This window comes from Myiozetetes cayanensis, unplaced genomic scaffold (genome assembly GCF_022539395.1).
Source record: "Myiozetetes cayanensis isolate MyiCay16 unplaced genomic scaffold, myiCay2020 scf23, whole genome shotgun sequence".
NCBI lineage: Eukaryota > Metazoa > Chordata > Aves > Passeriformes > Tyrannidae > Myiozetetes > Myiozetetes cayanensis.
The window spans coordinates 1,636,327-1,658,636 of NW_026087445.1; the positions used below are offsets into that span (position 1 = coordinate 1,636,327).

General features: G+C 51.0%; 1 protein-coding gene across 10 annotated transcripts in view; it reads left to right on the forward strand.

The window, feature by feature from the left end:
* Positions 1-22,310, forward strand: part of EHMT1 (euchromatic histone lysine methyltransferase 1) — a 123,487-nt gene that overhangs the window by 91,247 nt on the left and 9,930 nt on the right. For 8 of the 10 annotated variants that reach the window (XM_050319759.1, XM_050319762.1, XM_050319765.1 and 5 more), the window contains 14 exons: positions 1,191-1,334; positions 3,113-3,339; positions 4,079-4,243; positions 5,289-5,371; positions 7,008-7,114; positions 8,929-9,051; positions 11,304-11,405; positions 11,988-12,092; positions 14,691-14,845; positions 15,622-15,789; positions 16,173-16,317; positions 17,258-17,335; positions 18,593-18,708; positions 21,406-21,492. In XM_050319759.1, the coding sequence (XP_050175716.1) occupies positions 1,191-1,334; positions 3,113-3,339; positions 4,079-4,243; positions 5,289-5,371; positions 7,008-7,114; positions 8,929-9,051; positions 11,304-11,405; positions 11,988-12,092; positions 14,691-14,845; positions 15,622-15,789; positions 16,173-16,317; positions 17,258-17,335; positions 18,593-18,708; positions 21,406-21,492 (1,805 nt within the window). The remainder of the gene's footprint in view (positions 1-1,190; positions 1,335-3,112; positions 3,340-4,078; positions 4,244-5,288; positions 5,372-7,007; positions 7,115-8,928; positions 9,052-11,303; positions 11,406-11,987; positions 12,093-14,690; positions 14,846-15,621; positions 15,790-16,172; positions 16,318-17,257; positions 17,336-18,592; positions 18,709-21,405; positions 21,493-22,310) is intronic. The other 2 variants (XM_050319768.1, XM_050319769.1) reach the window with 1 other exon arrangement.

A 22,310-nucleotide genomic window follows, 5' to 3' on the forward strand; every position in this document is an offset into this window, starting at 1 on the left:
CTGTCCTTGGAGCAGCCTTTCACCTTTATATTCCTGGTTTATCAGTGTCCTTTACCAGGCACGTGGGGAGAGCAAGGTTATTATCCAGAGGGACTTGAAACAGAACCTGAACAGCATCAGGCTGTGCTGGCAGGTGGCACCTGGGATGTGACAGTGGGATGTGTCTGTGGGAGTGGGGCAGCAGAAGGAAGTGCTGATCCCTCTGGTGCAGCAGAGCAAGGAACAGTGGTTGGGAATAGGGAACCCCAGCTGTGGAACCTGCTGCCATTAACAGAACAGGTGGGGCATGAGAAGGTTGGAGAGACAGGACAAGGGGAATGGCTTTAAGCTGAAGGAGGGCAGGTGTAGGTCAGATATTGGGAAGGAAATTCTTCCCTGTGAGGATGGGGAGGCCCTGGCACAGGTTGCCCAGAGAAGCTGTGGCTGCCCCATCCCTGGAAGTGTCCAAGGCCAGGTTGGAGCAACCTGGGCTAGTGGAAGGTGTCCCTGCCCGTGGCAGGGAGTGGGATGAGATGATCTCTGAGGTCCCTTCCAGTCCACACCTTTCTCTGATTCTCTTGATTTTTGAGCCCAGAGCTCTACATCAGTGAAATCCTCTGGAAAACATGCTCCAAATGTGACTTTAGCTGAGCTCTCATGCAAGCCTGGCTCCTCATCCCTGTGGTCTGGGCAGGGGCCAGTGCTGGAACCAGTACAGACGATAAACTTCGCTGGCAACGAGGAGCAATTATTTTCCCCTTTATCTTCCTGTGACTTCTACTTTTGAGCAGTAACAAGATTTAGTGCGAATGGCCTCGTTCTCTTGGTCACTCACACACGCTCTTCCTGGCAAAAGGAAGAGTGTGTGCTGCGTGAGTCAGGCCCCTGGGACTGCCCCTTCTGCTGCTGCTTGGCTCCTGCCTATTTCCAGTGATGATTTTTTTTTTTTTTTTTTTTTAATTTCCTTGCAAGCAACAAGCGACTGGGGGGGGTTCCACTTGCATGTTAGTTAGTGAATGATGCATCCCTTCCTGTGAGAGCAGCTCTCCCAGCTTCCTGCTGCACTGCTAAATGCTGCCTGGCACGCGCCTGAACCGCTGTGGAAGAGCCAGGGCTCCTCAGGGCAGCGGGCAAGATTCTTCCTCAGCACGAGCACAGAGAGTGTTTTTGGTCTCCGGTAATTTCATCTCCTTTAATTTCTCCCGTTCCAGCTGGGCCGCTGCACAAACAGTGTGGTTAAGTATGAACTGATGCGCCCGTCTAACAAAGTCCAGCTTTTGGTGCTGTGTGAGGACCATAGAGGGAGGATGGTGAAACACCAGTGTTGCCCTGGCTGTGGATACTTTTGCACTGCAGTAAGTCCGTGCTCTCAATCTAGGGAAGGGGGTGCCTGTCGCAGTAGCCTGGAAGCTGAAGGTGGAGATGGTACCTAAAGGGGTTTACTGACTCCCTGGCATCAGCTGCACCTCGTTCCACAGCACATCAGGAGGCGTTTTCGGTAGGGATGTGTGTGAGGGTAGCTGAAATCGTCGCCTTTATCTTCCTGGAGACCCCAAGGGGTGTTACAAAAAGGGTTTTGGCATGGTGGAAGTCTCGCCTTAGGAATTCCTTTGGAACAAGGGTTTGTTTTTTGTTGTTTTGGTTTTTTTTCCTTTTGTTCAGTCACACAAAAAAAATGTATTAGCTTGGTTTGGAAAAGAATCTGTGAGCCCTCTGTGTCCCCCTCCCTGGTTTAGGTGGGGAATCTGAGTGATGGCACTGGACCAAGGCAGTGTTTGAGATCTCAGTTAGATTAGATTAGATATTAGGAAGATAGATTAAATATTAGGGAACAATCTTCCCTGTGAGGGTGGGCAGGCCCTGGCACAGGTTGCCCAGAGAAGCTGTGGCTGCCCCAGCCCTGGAAGTGTCCAAGGCCAGGTTGGACAGGCCTTGGAGCAACCTGGGGATGGTGGAAGGCGTCCCTGCCCATGGCAGGGGGGTCGGAATGGGATGATCTTTAAGGTCCCTTCCAACCCAAACCAGTGTGTGTTTCTATGATCTCCTGCTGCTTCTTCCACCTCTGACACCGAGGCTTCTACTGGCCTTGGTCTGGTCCTTTAGTGGTCAGTGTCCTTGTTTCCCTGTTGGTAAAGCTGAAAGGCCCCAATTGAGGCCTCACAGGGTGATGATGAGCCTTAATTGTCCGATGCTGGTGCTTTTCAGGATGACTCCAGGGAAGATGCTGCAGTAGTGTCAAGCATTACTGTAGTAAATGGAGCCATCCTGGCTTTTCCTGCTGAGTCAGAGATCATTGGAAAGACGAAATCCTTAAAACCCTTTAAGGCATTTTGCAAAGCTGAAATAGAGTTAATTAGGTTGCCTGGGAGGACTGTGAATTCAGGAGAAGAGTGGCCTTTCCTTGCACGCTTGTACATCTCTCAGTGCCTTGTCCTGGCCCCCAGGGGTGTGAACCTGGGAGTGTCTGTGCCATCCATCAGTAACCCAGAGCCCAGCAGGGCTTCAGGTGCCACTGATACCACAGGGCAGGGAATTCTGGTGTCCCTGCAGCCCAGCTGGAAGGACTTTGCTGGAAAGGGAAAATAATTTGAAGAGAAGTTGCCCAGTTTGCTGCATGAGCAGTCAGTCACCTTACTGGGGTTAAACAGCAGATGGGGCTGGTCCAGGCAGAGAACTTGCATAATTTAGGTTGCACTGGGGTCAGCGACCGATTTAATGAGATTCACGTAGATCCTTTTGTGTGCAGCTTTGTTGGGTGGTTTTAGTGCTGGCTCAGCACACAGGCCTGAAGTTTCCCTTTGCAGTTTTTGGGGGCGTCCTTACAGTGCACTGGCACTTCTGGAAACAGAAGCGACAACTTCAAGCGTTTGAGGAAAGAGCTGGAAATTGGGACTTCTCGGGTCTCTTTCCCAAGCACAATTCAAAAAAAATCTTGCTTTGCAGTCCCTAACCAAGTGAGTTTGTTTTTCTTTTTCCCTCTTCACCTTGGTTTTGTTCTCTTCTCAAGAAGTGGCAGTGCTTGCTTACTGTACTGGACGCAGCAGGGGCAGGAGTGGTGGTGAATGGAGCATGTGGCAGGGGCGAGGGCGGCGGTGGGTGAGGTGTGAATCCCTTCCCTCTGTGGTTCTTGCAGGGCACTTTCATGGAGTGTCAGCCCGAGAGCAGCATCTCCCACCGCTTCCACAAGAACTGTGCCTCCCAGGTCAACGACACGAGCTACTGCCCACACTGTGGGGAAGAGGCCTCCAAGGCCAAGGAGGTGACAATAGCAAAGGCTGACACGACCTCCACGGTGTCCCTGACCTACGAGCAGCAGAAACCAGCGGCCGTGGAGGGAAGGGCCGACACCACGACGGGGAGGTGAGCTGGGAGGGGGGGAGGATCTCAAACCTCATGCCCAGACCGGGCTTTGAATTTGAATTCTTGCCTGATGAGCGAAGGGCTTCCTGGTCCTGCTCTCAGAAGCCAAAGCTCAGCTGCAGGGACCTGCAGGTGTGTTCTGTGTCGCTCACTGTGTTGGAGAAGATCACACCAACCACAGGGTGAGCTGGGGCAGAGGCACCGGGGATGGGGGTGATCAGGATTTAAACATTCCCTCCTCTTATGGAATAATTCCATTCTTAAGGATTGGAACTGGCTGATGTTGCCAGGTCTGCTCAGTGACAGGGACATTCCTGCAGATGCATGGCTGTAGCTCTGTAGCTCCTGACTCACACCCGTGAGCACAACTGTAAAGAGGGGAGGAAGACAAAGAGGAGAACACAAATCAAGCCAACCTGGTGTTGGACAGTGCTCTGACTTCCCATCCCATCTGGGCTTGTTCAGGTGGTTTTTTTGCCTTGCCCCATGTTCCTGGTTTTCCTGTAGCACAGAGACCATCAAAGTGTAATCACTGGGCAGTGCAGTTCCTTCTTGGGCAAGTTCTTACCGAAAAAGCTGTAAAATGTATTGGTTTGTGTTTGGATTCCAGTTACACTTATCTAAAGTGTAGTATTGAAAGTATTTAAAATGCATTTGCTTTCCTTCTTTGGCATGAGATCCAAGCTGTAGTGTATTTTTAATGGTTGTGCCTTGGCTGTCTCTCATTTTACCTCTCCAGTGGCACTGGGACACGGTTGTCAGAGGAAGACAAGCCAGAAAGTTCGGCTGCTGAGGGGTTTGACATGGCTGGGTCTTCAGTTTTTCCAAAGCCTACTACGAGCCTGACCCAGGGACCAGTTAAAGAAACTCTGGAAAGTGCCCTGATTGCCCTGGACTCCGAAAAGTAAGAAAAAAACCCACTGGGTCTCTGCAGTTCCCAAGTTGCTTAACTAGAGAAAATGGGATTTAGCTTCTCTGGACTTTGGTCCCACTCAGAGCTTCTTTTGTTCGCTCATTTGTCACCCCCAACAGATTTGGGAGAACTGTTACAGCTCTAAAGGTCTTATTGATTTCTGTGGAGGATTTAGTTTTTCCTTGGCATCTGTAACTGCTGGAAGTTCCTGTTCACAGCAGTGAGACCCAGAGTTTGTTGTTGAGTGGCACTGAGTAGATCTGGCCCTCACTGGAACAAGGCTGGCTGGGATCAGAGCTGGAAGTTTTAAGACCTCCTTGTGGACACTTGTTCTTCTGTTTTGCTGGTGCTCTGGAGCTGTATCATGAAATCACAGAGTGGTTTGGGATGGAAGGACTGTAAAGACCATCCAGTACCACCCTCTGCCGTGGGCAGGGACACCTCCCACTAGCCCAGGTTGCTCCAACCTGGCCTTGGACACTTGCAGGGATGGGGCAGCCACAGCTTGTCTGGGCAACCTGTGCCAGGGCCTCCTCACCCTCACAGCCAAGAATTTTTTTCCTTCCATCTTACCTAACCCTGCCCTCTGGCAGTGGGAAGCCATTCCCCTGTGTCCTGTCCCTCCATCCCTTGTCCCCAGTCCCTCTCCAGCTCTCCTGGAGCCCCTTTAGGCCCTGGAAGGGGCTCTAAGGTCTCCCTGGAGCCTTCTCTTCTCCAGGTGAGCACCCCCAGCTCTCCCAGCCTGGCTCCAGAGGGTCTCCAGCCCTTGGAGCATCTCTGTGGCCTCCTCTGGAGTTGTTCCAACAGCTCCATGTCCTCCTGATGTTGTTCCCCAGGGCTAGGGCAGCTCTGCAGGGGGGTCTCACCTGAGTGGGGCAGAGGGGCAGAATCCCCCCTGCCCTGCTGCCCACGCTGTGGGATCAGCACAGGGCACCGTAGGACAGACTTGGTCATGCACATTGGGTGGCAGGGGGGTGACATGCCTGCTGTGCTCTTCACTGAGCATTAACTCCTCCTCTTCTCCCCGCTCCTGCAGGCCCAAGAAGTTACGGTTCCATCCGAAGCAGTTGTACTTCTCTGCCAGGCAAGGGGAGCTGCAAAAGGTCCTGCTGATGTTGGGTAGGTGTCTCCTTCCCAGGACAGGACCTGGCTGGCAGCACTCCCAGCTCCTGCCAGGCAGCTCCCAGTGTCCAGTGCCCAGCATGGTCCCACGTCACGTTCCTCACTGCCCCTTGGGAGTGGAGCTGGAGGAGAAATCCACCTCTGCAAGTGATGTGTCATTGGAAATGGCTTCATCTCTCCATGAAATGTGGACTGTTCCCAACTTGTTTCTGTATTTGAGCCACTGTTTTATCCAGAGAAGCTGGTTGTGTCCCCAGAAATGACCTACATGTGATTTTACCAGTCCAGCAGAACATTTTCTCTCTGTGCAATGGGATAGATGGATATCTGCATCCAGTGGAGAGGTAAAAAGAGGGGAGTCAGCTTAAGCTGAGACCCATCAGTAGAAGAGCAAAAAAGAAGAGCTTTCAGTACATGGGGTTGTTTTGGGGGTTCATAGTTGTCTGTCACCAGATGACTCTGAGCTGCTGAGCCTGTTTTTACCAACAAATATCCCTGAGGAATCTCCCCCTTTGAAGGACACAATGTTACCTCAGGATCATTTCCTCTCCACTGCCGGACTTTGCTGTACATTTTTGGACACTTCCTGTTCTTGTCATTTATCAGTTCCTTCTTTTTTTTTTTCTTTCTTTTTTTTTTTTGTCTAGCAAGTGTTTGCTCCATTGTTCCTTTCTTCAATAGGACAAAAGTGTTATTCATTGATATTTAACTATGGCCTCATCATATGCAACATGTTATCATGCCCAGACATCTTTGTCTGCCTGTCAGCATCATCTCTCAGTCTTTGCACAGCTGTGAGAATCTCTGGCCAGATCCCAAGCTTGTGTTAGTTGGAGAAGTTCCCATCCATGTTGTAGCCCTATGTTTGCAGGGATGCAGCAACAATCACTAATATTAATTGCAGTTAATAATTGTGAGGCAGAAAAGTCCAGGTAGCACCAACTCTTCATTTGCAACTTCTGTGTTGCTTTAAACAAAGCAGCATTTTTTATTTTCTTTCTGTTCTTGTGTAGTGTTGGGTTTGAGATGAATTGAGAGTCTGAGGGACATGGCCTGTGTAGATATTGTAATGCCTTAAAGGTTTTGAGTTCCAGGGTGTTTCTGAAGCTCTTGGTTTGAGGGTTCACAGAGTCACAGAATGTGCTGAGTTGGAAGGGACTCACAAGGATCATTGAGTCCAACTCCTGGCACTGCACAAACCCATCCCCAAGAGTCACACCCTGTGCCCCAGAGGGTCATCCAAACCCTCCTGGAGCTCTGGCAGCCTTGGGGCTGTGCCCACTGCCCTGGGGAGCCTGTTCAGTGCCAACCACCCTCTGGGGGAAGAACCTTTCCCTGAGATCCACCCTGAGCCTGCCCTGACACAGCTCCAGCCATTCCCTGGGGGCTGTCCCTGGTGCCCCCAGAGCAGAGCTCAGTCCTGCCCCTCCTCTTCCTCTCACAGGGTTGTTGCTTGTCAAATGTCCCTGGGACTGCCCTGAGAGCTTTCTGGTTTCAATGTGCAGTGAGATGTGAGGAGGGCTGAGGATGGGCTGGGAACCCAGCCTTTAAAAGCCTTTAGCTGAGATGGGATTCTCCTGTTACACTTTAATCTCTGAATTGTGGTTGAAAGTGTCTCTGCTGTGTTTTTCAGTGGATGGAATCGACCCTAATTTTAAAATGGAGCACCAGAGTAAGAGAACCCCTCTCCATGCTGCTGCTGAGTCTGGCCACGTGGACATCTGCCATATGCTGATTCAGGTCTGTCTCCACTTACATTCTTCTCTACAAACAATTTGCTGTGGTTTTTGGTCTCCTGCCCCACGTGGCTGGAACACACTTGGCAATCAGCACTGAAACATCCCTTCCTGTAAAAAGCCTCCTCAGTCCCAGGGTTTGCTGAGGGAGGAGCAAGGAGCTCCTCCAGGCAAGGAGCTTTGAAGCTTCGGTGCAGGGCAGTGGGAAGCAGGTGGGAATCTGTGCCTGGGCACAGCCAGGGCAGGGCACTGCCAGATGTGCCAGCCCAGGCACATCTCCTGCTGTCAGGCTGCAGGAGATCTCCAAGCTGCTGCCAGGTTGCTCTTTGTGGTGAGGGCAGTGAGGCTCTGGAGCCTGGAAGCACACAGGTCCTTGTCTTCTCTTCCATCAATAACTCCAGCAGGATTTTCCTCCACGCTATAAATACCCCACAAGCAGAAAGGGGAGAAGGAAAGATGCAAGTTTGGTTTATCAGCTGAGATTTGGATTCTGGTTAAGGGAAGATGGTCAAAGCCGTAGGGGTGCTGTCATTGAACCGGCTCCAAAATGATGTAAAGAATTTAAAAAGGATTAAAAAAGTTATAGTATTTCTTTTTAGTACTGGCACACATGGTCTGGAGTGACTGGAAGCATGTTTTGTTTATCCTGTGGGACTGGGAACCCTTGACAGCAGTGCTTTGTCTTTGGAAATGAGCTGCTGGGATGGTGCATTTCAGCACCTGGAGTCAGAGCTCTTGAGTTCTCTTTGAAGGCAGCTGTGGGCCTGCCTGGCTGCTCTCACTCACTGAAATTACTGCACAGGAAGACAACAGAACGAGTAAAAGGAGCAAAATTTGGGAGATATTACAAACAGTTTAATTATCAGTAGGGTTGGGTTCTTTCCAAGGTGCTTCATCGTCTTGTCTCTTCCCGGCAGCAGCGCAGGATCTGGCTGGGAATAGCCCTAGCTTGTTAAGCCTGAAATGCCTCTTCTCTGCTCTGCTTTGAATGGCTGTAGCTGTGTAAAAGGAGTCAAAACAAAGGAATTCAGTGGGAGGCACCTGGAAGCAACAGGGCCAGCTCCTCGTGCCAGGTGAAGCTGAGTCAGCACGTGGCTGCTGTGAACAGGTCTGATGTTCACACACACACGTGCAGGGCCTGCCAAGAACTGTGTCTGAGATCCTTTGGGTTTAAGTATTTGGTGGTTCCTGAGCTCAGCCCAAGAGTTCAAGCAAGCAGGACAGAGTGTTTTGGGACAGAGTGAGGTTTTGGTTGAGGGCACTCCATGTTGAGCTGAACATATGCTCAGAGACCTCTGTGGAAATGGTGTTGTTGCCTTCTACAGGAAGAGTTATCCAATCCCCAGGATGTTTTTTACAGCTCCTGCTTCTGTTGCAATCAGCAAGTTGCTCCTTACTGCTCGTGACATTGGGAAGAGCTGGTTATTTTCCTCTTAAGTGATGCACCAGGGAAAACAAAGCTGCTGGAAAAAGGAGGAGGCTGATTTTTCCAAACTGTGCACAAGCAATATCTAGAAAGTAGGAGTACAAAATCCATTAATACAGGAGTTATTAAATACCAGCTGTTGCTTTCCTTACAGCTCCTGGCTGTGGAAAGCAGGAGAGAGGGCGGGCAGTGTGTGCTGCTCTCCAGAGCACGTGAAGTTGCACTGCCTTCCTTCCTGCCTTTATTGCTTCTTTTTTTTTTTTTTTTTCTTTAATTTTTTTTTTCATGGCTAAATTTCAGGAAAAAATCTTGCTACTGAATCTCTACTCCCACACCCTTCCTCTTCTAACCAGCAAGGGCTCTGATTTTCCTTTGCCTTGGCCTCCCAACAGGCTGGTGCCAACATAGACACCTGCTCCGAGGACCAGAGGACCCCGCTGATGGAAGCAGCAGAAAACAACCACCTGGAAACTGTGAAATACCTTATCAAGGCTGGAGCACTAGTGGATCCTAAGGTAGTTTATTCCTTACCTTTTTCTCCTGAAGAAGCCTCTGTCCATCATGTCTTTCTTGGTAGATGTGAAGTTTTGGGTGGAAACGCACAGGCCGAGGGGGAAGGGGCTGGTTTGTCTTGGAACAAGAGCTGGGGGTGTCACAGCCTCATTTTACTGCTGCAGAGTCCTGGTCATGAGTTCTTCGGGGCAAGTGCTGCCACTTGCTTGGTTGGTTTGTGGCACCAAATGTCAGGGGTATTTGATTTCGTATGAGGCCACTGAATCTTAGTGGCACAAATCCATTGCAGTGAATCTGCAGTTTGATTTCAGAGTTTCCTTCTCTATATAGACTCTAATATTGAGGATTTTGGGGTGATATTTTAAAGTGGGCTGGTAATTAGGTGCTTGCCAAGCCAGCAAAAAAGACAGAGGAAGCTTTCCTTTCCAAAAGACTGATGTGTGGTTTCTTGCAGTCACGCTGCTGTGGCAAAATTGAACCCCATCTTCAAACCCTACCCTCTAATTTAAACCAATACAATAAAATGCAGCTGTCTGTTTGCCTTTAACACGCTCTGGTTGCTTTGCAATCTTGGAAAATATACAGATTGTTTATTAGTCCCATAAATCAGAATCTATTTGGAGCACAGGAACCTTCCCCATGTGAACTTCTTGTCACAACCTGGTTTTGTGAAGGAACTGGCAGGATTGCACGAGGCATCCAGTGCTGCCCACCCCAGATGGATCCCTGAAAGCCTGATCCTGAGCTGGGAAAGGGAAAAGGGTAGGACAGGCACATGTGGGTTCGTGCTGACCACTGTCCCCAGTGCCTCAGAGCAGTCCCAACATCTCTCACCTGATTTATTTTCCTGTGGAAAAGAGGGGAGTTTGTGATTCGAAAAGCAGAGGGAAGGAAAGGAATCCTGAGCTTGCAGAAGGAAATCAGAAGCCTGAGATCACGTCTGAAGTCTAGACTAGTTTATTATGTTAATTAGTTTCTTGCACCAAATTACTCATCTGTTTGAGAGCAGCAACAATGCAGTTTGGAATCGTCTCCAGCCATTTCCATGAGAAATCCGGCTGGTTCCTGGAGCGGGTGTTTGCAGAGCCCACCCAGCCCTGGCACTGCAGTGGAGGGGGTCCTGAGGGCAGGGCAGGGCTGGGTGGAGGCTTCTCAGACCCCAGAGTGATCCAGTTAACTGTTGATCCACTCAAAACCTGAAGAAACTGTTAAAATCTGCCTGCTCTCCACGGGGCTCAGGAGCTGCACTTGGCTCTTGCCAATCCAAGGGAAAGCTGTGGCATTTTTATGCAGGCACTTCTAGGGGTGCAGAAACTCCTTCTGCATCCCCAGAAGCCCACATGGTGCAATCCCTGACCTGAGATGTCCCATCCTCACTCCCTCACCCTGCACCACAGAGTCCACTCAGCTCCATCCCAAAACTCTCACCTCCGGTGTTGCTTCCATGGGATAAACTAGAAGGAGTAATTTGGTTTTCAGTCTTTCATTTCCTCCTCCTTATTTCCTGCTCTCTGGGCCTTGTTATGTGCTAAGCTCTTGGGATATAAAGGCCTGATAAATATCAGGCTCCAACCAGTGAGATCTTTGGTGTGAGTGTGGGAGCATCTCCGTCATGACTCACAGCCTGTCCATCTCCGCCAGACCCTGCATTCCCAGCTCCCAAAGGCATTTCTCCTTTCAGCCTTCAGGGTTGTTTTTGATCTCCTGTCTGGGCAGATGGCTGTGGGCACTTGGTCTCTCCAGAGCCTCCTGGCCCTGTGCAGGACACCCCTGTGCCCTGCTGCCAGGTGCTGGGGTAAGGCCTTGGGCTAATGAAACACAGCAATAAGTGGAGCATTCCAAGTTGAGACAAGGCCACTTTTCTGATGTAAAGTGCGAAAATTGTAAGGGATTTCTGCCTCGCTTTGGCTCTCCAGCACTTGGAAAGGAGTGGGAAAGGGTCTGTCGGGGAAGGGGAACGCCACTGCCGGGGTTTGGGGCTTGTACCTTCCCTAAGCTTTGCAAAAGCATCTCTTTGCACTCTCAGCCTCTTCCTCTGCACCTCTGAGATTTGTGGGAAGCTCCTGAGCTCTGCTCAGTGCTGGCTCTGGCTCTCGCTCTCTTCCCTCCTGGCAGTGGCCTGGGGGCTTTTGGAGTCCTCTGCTCCGTCTGTGAAGTCCTCCTGCTTTTCCTGAGCATCACTTGGTGCCATGCAGAGCTGGAAAAAGTTGGGAAGGGGTGTCCCTGAGTGCTTGTTCTGTGGTTGTGTGTCCAGGATGCAGAGGGCTCCACGTGTCTGCACTTGGCAGCCAAGAAGGGGCACTACGACGTCGTCCAGTACCTGCTCTCCAACGGGAAGATGGATGTCAACTGCCAGGTGAGGCCTGGCTGTGGGGCAGGAGCTGCTTTTCCCACAGCAGGCACTCAGCTCAGCACTGTTCTGTCTGGGCAATGGTCACCCAACTAATGGGGGACACCTCAAAATCATTATAGGGTGACAGTTCCATGGGCATCCCCTCCACTGTCCTCATGGAAACTTTGCTTCCAGCTGTTTTGGTTTGCAGTTTCTCCTTGCCCCTGAATTTGCTGTGGAGCCTGTTGCTCAAGGGTGTCACTGTGCTTTTCCTAGTGGGGGGGGTTGGAGTGGGATCATGGACATGCTGTGGGATGGGTCAAGGCTGGCACTTGCCATCACAGAGTTACTGCATTTCCATGGGGTAAGGCAGTGCTGCTCTGGGCTTCCCCATTCTGGGCGAAAGTCAGGTCCCTCAGGCTTCTCAGGGAGATTTTTGACACGAGCTGGGTGTTTGTTGTACCTTTTGGACAGTCAGCTGTCCATCCCTGAGGGACCTGCAGCAGTGGAGATGTGATGAGACAGGGAAGGGGTCTGTGGCTCCTTGGGAAGGCAGCAGGAGCCTGTGGTGCCTGTTGTGTGTCTCACCCTGTCCTCCCTCCCCAGGATGACGGAGGCTGGACGCCCATGATCTGGGCCACGGAGTACAAGCACATCGAGCTGGTGAAGCTGCTGCTGGCGAAGGGCTCGGACATCAACATCCGTGACAACGTAAGGATCTGCTGCAACCTGCTCCAGAAATTACCCACAAGCTCTATTTACAGACCAAACATGCCTGAGGGGACAGATTTTGGGCTCAGTGCAGGGAGGTGCAGTGGTGCCTTGACACAGGCAGTGAGCCAACAGTGTCTGGTGGGAGAACTTCCCACCGTGTTCTGGGAAGAAGTTTGCAAGCTGGCAAGATGTCCTTTAGCTCCAGCTCTTCTGTCACAGCCTGTGAGGATGCTGTGTGGAATTCTCACCCACCTGGGCCCACCTTGCTGCCACTGGGATGCTGCACCAAGGCAGGTCCCCTGGAGTCCAGACGTGCCAGCTCCACCTTGGTCACGGGCCAGTCAGCACTGGGCGTGGATTTGGGGCACCCTGTGTGTTTCTGAGGGGCATAAGCTCGTACTTGTGTTTTCTGGGTGGACTGGGCAGACACTCTGCCATCAGATATCACCAGCCTGGCTTTTCCAAGGCATCTCAGGCACGAAGCCACTGATGTGGACAGAGCACGTCCAGTTCAGTGTGCTGGAGCTGGTTCTTGGCCTGCTCCTCACCTCCTTAAATCCTGCTCCAGTGGGGTGTACTGGCTGTTTGAGTCCCTGGATGCTCCTGGGCCCACTGTGGGGCTGTGCCAGCTGGTTTCCCAGGGATTTCCAAGTAAACAGAGAAGATACAAAGGAGATACTGTCTCCCTTTTCCCCAGGTTTCCTCAGGAGACTGGTTGTGTCAGCACAGCTCCTCTTCTTTTTTTCCTTAATACTCTTTTTCTTTTTTTTTTTTTTTTCCAGTCTCTAAGGGTATTGAAACCCCAGAGGTGCTTTCAAGGCACACTTAGGTGTGAACTGGGGTGTGAGGAGCTGCTCCAGGCTCTGGCCTGTAGATGTGAGGGAGTTTGATTAAGGAAGGGCAACTGGCCTCATTGCTTTCTGCACAGAGCTATTACAGTGAAGTGCCTGCCCTGATATCAGTTCATGCTCTAACATGTCTCCTGGCACTGTATTTCCTTGTCCAGTGCTCCCAGTGCTTTTTTAATCCCAGGGATAGGAGTAGATAGTTTGTATTTCTCTCCCTAAATGCCTCATTTTGTGTCTTGGGTGCTGGCAGGGGAAGCTGCTGGCACATTTGTCTCAGGGGGCTCAGAAAGGCTCTAGCTGTTCCTGAGGAGTTGCTGTCCCAGTCTGAAGGTCTCAGTTTCCTTGGTAGCTTTAATGTCATATCTTACCCCATCCCTGGAAGTGTCCAAGGCCAGGTTGGACAGGGCTTGGAGCAACCTGGGCTAGTGGAAGGTGTCCCTTCCCATGGCAGGGAGGTGGAATGAGGTGAGCTTTAAGGTCCCTTCCAACCCAAATCATTCTGTGTTTCTATGACTCTATGGTTCAATCCCAGCCAGTCACCAATGCCCTCACAGCCACTCATTCACTCCCCCACCAGCAGGACTGGGGGAGAATTGGAAGGGGAAAAGGTAGAAAACTCATGAGTTGAGATAAAGACAGTGTAATAGGGAAAGGGAAGAGCAAACCCCCCCCATACAAGCAGTAAGGAGCAATGTCACTTCTCCTGGAAAACATCATTCTCTGGGAGAAATGCTTTTGACTGGGATGATGCTGCTGTGAGGCAGGGGCAGAGCAGCGAGTCCAGGGGTCTGTAACCTGTCTGAGTAGCAGCACGTGGGTGCAATCCACAGGGTGAATTTTTTCTGTAGTGATCAGGGTTTTTTTCTAGATGGTACCATAATGGTACGCTCTCCCCACTGCCTGCTGCAGCCAATACCTCCCCATTTAAGGAAGGATCTTAAGTTAAGTGGCAATGATTAAAACATGTGCTTTGTTTTTGCTCTAAAAAGAAAAAATAAAAAAGAGGAGAAAAGCGAGGGGATCATTACTATGATTGCACTGTTGTAATCGACGTCTTTAGAGCTTGTCATGGGGACGGGATCGGCGTGTGCTGCAAATTGCACTGTAACAGAAAACAGAGTATCATTGCTTAAAATATCTCCCTCAGAAAGATGAGTGTTCAGCTATTTCTAGTGCTGCTAGTGAGAGATGAGTACATACAGTATTTAAGAGATGCCTGGAGTCAGATTGATTGCTTTCCCTGTGGCTCGTGCTTCTCTTTCCAGCACCTTCACGCACCCGGCGTGCTCCTTCCCTCTTTAATTTTGTGCTGTGCTCTTTTCCTCTTTCATTTTGTAGCCCTGGGAGACACGCTGGCTTTCCTGTCTGTCTGGGCTGGGGAAGCTCAGCTTCCAGCCTTTTCCAGCATGTTTGTTCATGTCTGGCACCTCTCACGGATTGATCCAGATTGGTTTGTGGCTCAGAGACAGACGAGTTGCCTGTGTGTGTGAGGAAGGTGACGGATCGCTGCGTGTGCAGCCTCCCCGTCCTCGGTGTGTGGAGGCAGATGGAGTGAGAACTCCCTCCTTGGCTGCATGGAGGTTTCCCTGTCCACCCTGGCATTCCCAGCCAGGAGGAGCAGTGAGGGGATGGAGGCTGCAATCCACATGTTGAAGGCTGCAGGTGTAGAGCTAAGGAAGGTGACGTCCCAGAGCGATGGGGTTTTCAGGCACTAAACAACCTCTGCTCTGTGCTCCTTCCCCTCCAGGAGGAAAACATTTGTTTGCACTGGGCTGCTTTTTCTGGCTGTGTGGACATAGCAGAGATCCTGCTGGCAGCTAAGTGTGACTTACACGCCGTGAACATCCACGGGGACTCCCCCCTGCACATCGCAGCCCGAGAGAACCGCTACGAGTGCGTGGTGTAAGTACAGCCCCAGCCCTGCCCTGCCTGCTCCTGGCTGCCTGGGGTTCTTCTGGCGAGCTCAGGAGAGCCTCTGAAGTGCCCTTGTCATTTAAGCACAGACCAGGATTGGGATGGGTGGTTTGTTTCTCCCCTGCTCCCAGGGGCGATGGGGTCCCAGGTACCGCGGCTGCCAGAGCTGGTCGGAAAACATGGAGTGTTCCTGGAGTGTTGGGCAGAGGGGCTGTGCTCAGCCTGGGCTTCCCAGCAGCAAGGTGTCAGACTTCCTTGATTAAAGCTTTTTTTTCCCCACAACTAGCCTGGCATGGTATGGTAACAGGGCTTTTCCTTTGCTTCATCCCTGCTCTGAATAAAGCCATCATGTGTACTCACCAAAGGCTGGTGAGTATAAACAAAGGCCAAGTCCAACACCAGTTTCCTGTGGGACTCTTCCATTTCCAGCCTGCTTTTCCCACCCCATATCTTTCCCTGCCAGAGAGAGTTTCAAGCCTGGCTGAAGTTAGGCTGGTGCCAGCAGGGTACCTGTCATGCCTGAAGCAGGGCGAGGTTGGCCCAGAGCTCTCATGAGTGCCCAGAGCTCCAGTCTGTGGCTTCTGCCAGCGCCTTCACGTAGAAGGATTCCCTGAACCATGCTTAATACAGAACACTCAGGTGATTATTCACTACTACAGACTCTTCCTTGTCCCCTAAGGGCTGGCTGGAGGATGTGATTCAGCTTGTTTTCCCCTTGCACGGTTTCCCTTGGGGAATCCTGATCCTTCCTTGCTGTTTTGCAGTCTCTTTCTCTCCCGTGGCTCGGATGTCACTTTAAAGAACAAGGAGGGTGAGACTCCACTCCAGTGCTCCAGCCTTAACTCTCAGGTCTGGGTGGCCCTGCAGATGAACAAGACTCTCAAAGAATCATCCACTGAGAAGCCTGCCCAGATAGAGAAGGTGGTGAGCAGGTGAGAATAGGGCTGGCTCTGCTTGTGGGTCATGATATTGAGCCCTTGCACGGGGAAGACTGGGACTCTGGTTTAAGAAAGGACTGCAAGTGCAGGATTAGCTTTTTTAACTGGTATGAAGGTCAGTTTGAGCTTAGCAAGAACTAAGCACGTGCTGACTCAGACCATAGTCTGTAAATTCATCCTCTGAGTGGAAATATTCACAAGCACAAAGAACAGTCTGTAAGGCCGTGGGAAAACGTGAACCTTGTTCTGGTCTGGGTTACTTTTAGGCTTGGAGTGCTCAGTGATCAAAGTCAGTAACTCTGCCCCAGGATGGCTTTTGAATGGCCCCTTGTTGGGGAGGACTTTCCTTGGGTGACAGTTCTTTCTCCCCCTGGCAGGGACATTGCCCGGGGTTACGAGCGGATCCCGATTCCCTGCGTCAATTCCGTGGACAGCGAGCCCTGTCCCAGCAACTACAAATATGTGTCGCAGAACTGTGTCACCTCCCCCATGGACATCGACAGGAACATCACTCATTTACAGGTGTGTCCCCCTGGCTTTGGGCCTGCTCTGGTGTGTGCATTCAGAGATACAGCTCCTCAGAGGGGGTTTGGAACTTAGAATGGGAATGTCTAGTCCTAATACTGCCATCAAGTTCCAGCTAAGCCTGTATTCCTCACCTGCAGCTCTTGATGTAGGCGATGGGATTCTGATTTTCTTCAGTTTCGAGGCTGAAGCTGAGCTCTGTGTTCAGCTGTGTGCTGTGGCACTGGCCATCTGCTGTTGGCTGATGTGGCTCCCGTTTATCCTTGTCCTCTGTTCTGAGTCTGGAGAGTTAGGGATTTGTTGGGAGAGCCCCTCATGCTGCCTGCCCACTGCCTGCAGCATCCAGGCCAAGGTCTCTGCTGTGACACTGAAGTCCTGGAAGGGCTGCCTGGTGGAAGCAGAGGTGGGATGTGGATGATCCCTCTCTGGGCACAGCCCTGAGGTGGCTGAAGTGAACTTCCCAGGCCCAATCCCTGTTGTGCAGCAGCAGCTGGTGGTGGGACTGTGTTGGCTTGGGGAGTGCTGGGGAAGCAGCCAGATGGAGAACCCGTGTGGGAAGCGGGAAGCAGCAGGGGAGGACTGAGACAGCACGCTGTGGTGCATCATCTCCCAGCTCTGGTCCCTTCTGGGAGCTCTCCTTGTCTTTAAGTGTGGAGAACAGCTCATAGGGCACGGAGGAGGGTTGGTGACAGGGGGACATCCTCTCCTGAGCCGTGGAGCTGGCTCAGGGTGAGATCCTTCCCTGTAACCGGAGTCCTTTGGCGCTCACTGCTCACAGAAGAAATAATGGAGACAAAATGCCTTTGGGTGATGAAGCTGCTTGTCTTTCTGCCTAAGGAGAAGGCCCTGACTTGTGGTTTCCTCTCTGACCCACTGACAGAAGCTGCTGTTTCAGCTGTGGGAGTGGTGTGGAGTTAACCCTTTGCTTCTCTTCCAGTATTGTGTCTGCATAGACGACTGCTCCTCCAGTAACTGCATGTGTGGCCAGCTCAGCATGCGCTGCTGGTATGACAAGGTGAGCACACAGCCCCTCCTCCTGGGTCAGCCCAGGGTCTGAGAGCTGAGCTTTGCCTAATTCTGGGTTTATAATGGTTCCTTTATAACACTTCCTTGCACAACTCAAGGCCAGCTTGGATGGGACTGGTGGAAGATGTCCCTGCCCATGGCAGGGGGTTGGAATGAGATGAGCTCCAAGGTCCCTTCCGACCAAACCATTCTGGGACTCTGTGATTCTATTTCTTCTTGACTTAAAATGCTTCAAGTGTAGTCTCAGCTCTGAGACCTATGTGATAATACAAAATGTGTGCTCAGGGCAGCTCTTCCTGTGTTATTTATTTGTGTTACTCTCATGCCAACTGAGCCATTAATTACACCCGTGTGATAGGGAGCATTTAATAATCCAGGCGTGAAATCAGCTTCCATTTCAGAGCAACATGGGAAGTGCTGTAATATGTAAACAAGGGGAGGGGAGGAGAGAGAAATTCTTTTATTTTTTTTTTTTTTGGCCTGCTTTTATTTGTCGTGATCCTTCTGGATGAAGGCAAAGCAAAGATGTTTTCATTGCCACATTGCCAGAAGCCGGGTTTGTTTTGGGTAAGTGTGTTCAGCCCTCCCGGGAGGTTTTGAGGTTCATTTTTGGCCAGGTGCTGCTCAGATCAGAAGTTCTGTGAGTCTCTGCAGGTTCCTCCCAGGGGGAATGTTGCTTCTGTGCTTTGTAGCCGTTTTATCTCACATGTTAATAGGTGATTACATCTTTCAAGGCTTAAAAGCCAAATTTGTTAAAAATGATGAATCACATCTATCGCTTCCTTAATCCTGTATGTTGGTAAATAATTGAATTGTAGTTTTTTGGGGGAGTGTTATTTGGAACATAACGTGGTTCACAGAACTTGGGTGTACTGGCCTTGAACTCTGGAATTTTAGGCTTTATTCCAGAGACAGACTAAGCATCCACTTCTCCCCTCCAGCACTGCAAAATGATAACAGTGATGATGCTGCACACCAGTTTATTGCACAGCACTGTGAGATATTTTTTGGGTAGTGCACAGGATGATGCCAGGCAGCAAAAATCTAGGCAGTCTCTTGCTGTTTGTCGGTTCTGGATGATAGGGAAGAGCAAAACCACTGCAGAAACTCAGGTCTGATGGTGGTTTTGGGGAGGTGACCCTACCTTGGGGTTCTCTGGCCTGTTTTTATCCTCAGGGTATTTCTACTCTTGTTTTTCTGGTTTGGAGGATTAACTAACCCAGTCTTGGCTGCCTCTCTCCCTCAGGATGGCCGACTCCTGCCTGAGTTCAACATGGCTGAGCCCCCCCTGATCTTCGAGTGTAACCACGCGTGCTCCTGCTGGAGAACCTGCAGGAACAGGGTGGTGCAGAACGGGCTCAGGTGAGAAGGAGGATCCAAACCCAGCTTATTTTGGCAGGGCTGACACCAAACTCATGAGCTTTCTGGCTCTCTAGCCTCAGCTCACCCACAAAAGCCAGCACTTGCTGAGATGAGGGCAGGGGCCACCACACAGTGGTGTTCCCGTGTGCTGACAGTGGGAATGAAGCAGCAGTGGGTTGATGAGCTCTATTAATATCTCAATTAATGTTTGCACCATGCCAGTGTCACCATCAGGTGGGAACTGTGGCGTTCTTTCATCAGCCTGACCATAAAACATAGAAATGGCTCGTGGGTTTGCATGAACAGCCCAGGCGAGATGTCTCAGGTGGAGAGCAACAGAACTGCAGAGCTGTAATTTAGAGGATCTTGTAAGTCAGCATTCTGGATTACAAATACAGGCCAATGTGCCTAAACTTGGCTGCTTAAAATTCCCAAGTTATTGGCATGACTGCCCCTGACTTGGATACCTGAATACCTATGGACCACTGGGATTTTGGTGCCTGTTTTGGTTTGGACCTCCACTATGGAGGAGTTTGCCACTGCACTAAATTCGAAGGAATCCCACTGGAAAAAAAAAAAAAAAAGGACTTTTGCATTTTTTTTGGTAGTGCTGACAACACTCTTTTTGCAAGCTTTGTAGTTTCAATGACATTTTGCAACGTTAAAAATAAGTGAGGGAGAAGCTTGATGTGTTTCCACAGAACTTTGCCTCTCTCTGGATCTCCCTGCCAAGCTCCCGAGCTCTGGTGCCTCCGTGGGTGTGTCTATTTAGGAGCTGCACAGCTAGAGCTGTTGCTTTTGCTTTTTTATTTATTTATTTATTTATTGCATCGCTGAGGGGTTTTTCTGAGAGATGGGGAGGGTTGGAAACCCAACCGCGTGCTGGGGAGAGCAGCTCTGCCGGGAAGCTGGGTCAGGAGCTGGGCAGAGCCGTGCTCGCAATCCCGGGGGAGGCAGCAGGGAAGGCTCCTGCCTCAGGGCTGCAGCTGCCACGGGGGTGCTGCTGCTCCCTTTTTCAGTGCTGCCGTGATCAGATGTGCTCCTCGTTATCCCTGCTCGGCAGCGCACACGTATCCAGCTGGCAGCCCGGCCCAGCTCAGCTGGCAGCCCAGGAGTGGAGCTGAGGTCCTGCTGGTGCCCCATGGCAGAGCCTGAACCTGAGCTGGGCTCTGCTCTGCTCTGAGGGACGAGGCAAAGCATGGGGGAGCTTCCCCAAACCCCAGTGTTATACTGAGTTCCTCTGGGAGCAGTCACTCCCCTGAGGAGCATCACTGGTGAGGGAGGGGATTGTCCCACTCTGCTCTGCCCTGGGGCGGCCTCCCCTGCAATATTGGGGCAGTTTTGGGCACCACAATGTAAGGAAGATATCGAGCCATTAGAGAGGCAAAGAGGATGGGGAAGGGCCTTGATTTGGAGCCATGTGAGGACACTGAGGGCACTTGGTGTGTTCAGCTGGAGCAGAGGAGACTGAGGGCAGAGCTCATTGCAGTTCCAACTGCCTGGGCAGGGGCAGAGGAGGGGCAGGACTGAGCTCTGCTCTTGAGAGACCAGGGACAGCCCCCAGGGAATGGCTGGAGCTGTGTCAGGGCAGGCTCAGGGTGGATCTCAGGGAAAGGTTCTTCCCCCAGAGGGTGGTTGGCACTGAACAGGCTCCCCAGGGCAGTGGGCACAGCCCCAAGGCTGCCAGAGCTGCAGGAGGGTTTGGATGATCCTCTGGGGCACAGGGTGGGACTGTTGGTGATAGTCCTGTGCAGGGATGAGGGTTGGGCTGGATGATCCTTCCAACTCAGCATGTTCTGTGATATTCTGGGATGGTTTGCTCTGGTGAAGGCTCCAGGAGCTGTGGGCAAATAGGAGAAAATTCAGCCCTTGGTTTGAGCTGACAGTGCAGGAGGGAATGGGTGGGGAAAAGAGAAGTACTGGAAAAAGCAACAGGGTGAACTTAAGGTGAGCATCAGATTTCACTTTATTCCGATAACAGCGTTGCTGAGAGTGGGTTCTGTTCCCTCAGGGACAGAGCAAACCTTCCCCAGCCCTGGAGACCGTTCATCCTGCACTTAACTCAAGTTCTGGCTGAGCACGAGGCAGAATGACTTACAGGATTGTTTCTCTGCCTATAAACTCCATCAGTAAAATTCCACAGAGCAGCTATTACACCGAGAAGTTTCAAGTTGCAGCGTTTCTTCCCTGTCTTTCAGCCAGGGCAGCTGGATATGATGGAATTGCTAAATGCACTGGCCTCAGCAGAGGGCAGAAGGGTCAGAGCACAAGGTGTTCTGAAGTCCCTGTAAGCTGCCTGCATTCCCCCTCAGCAGCTCTCCCTGCACAGCTCTGCTGCCCAAAGTCCCCTCCCACCTTCCCTGTGTGATGTGGAGAGAAATGCTGCTGGTGGGATTCTGATTTCCTACGTGTAAATCATCAAGATGTAACCACACAGAGCATCCAGCCCTGTCCCCTCCTCCCCAGAGTACACCTGGGAAGGGACAAGGGACTGGCTGGCCCCATCCCAGCACCTTCCCACAGCTCGGAGCAGCGGTGGGAGTGGAGCATCCCCACAGTGATACCAGCGTAGGGTGACTGTTAAAACCCTCTGTGAGTGTGTGGTGATGAAGGGTGCAGGTTTTTCACTCATCTTGATGACAATTCAGTCAGTCTGTGTGGTGCTGCCTCAGTGTGGCTTCCTTTCCTCTCTTCCAGGACTCGATTGCAGCTTTATCGGACACAAAAGATGGGCTGGGGAGTGCGAACGATGCAGGACATTCCGCTGGGAACCTTCGTGTGCGAGTGAGTTGTTCAGCTTCCACTGGCTCAGCAAAGCCAGCCCTTCCCAAACCCCTCCCTTCCCAAACCCCTCCCTTCCCAAGGGCCAGGATGGTTCTCTCCTCTTTAAGGAGAGGTTTTCATGCAAATCAAACTGATATCAGCTCAAGCTGCCTGCCCTCACTCAGAGGGTTCTCTTCTGACTCCACTTCCTCCTCTCTTTGTCCTTTCCCTCATAATGTGGAGCTTTTCCCATCCCTTTCCATATCTGGGATCTGTGCTCAGCTCTTACCCCTCAGAAACACAAGTGATGGGGAAGAAACACATGTGGGTTGTGCTGCAAATGTGCTCAGCTCAGGTGTCACTGTGGATATCCAGGGCAGTTTGGAACAACCTTTTTATGTGGGATCTTTCTCTGTTTCAATCCTGCCTTCTCCAGATGTTTTCCAGTGTCACAGCTCTGGCTTTAGCAAAACACTGGAGCACCTGGCATTAAGCACATGTTTCAACCCTGATTCAATAAAGCAATTAAAAACAAAAAAATGTTCAGATTTGTCAAGTGAAAAACCTGCCACCAGACCCTACAGTTTCAGGCTTTAAAGTGGTATATCTACTTTATTCAATATTTTGGGAAGTATTTTCTTCATTGCAATAGCACAGTGAGTTAAAATTTTCTCAATAAGGCTGGACTTGTACCCATCATGGAAGTAAGTGTTGGGAGTTTTAAGAACTAGTTGTTGAAGTTTTGTGGTATTGGGGTGGGGGATTGAGGAAGATTATTGCAGTATTTAAAAGAGAAAAAAAAAGGAAAAGATAAATCTGCAGTTAATTGGCCAAGTATT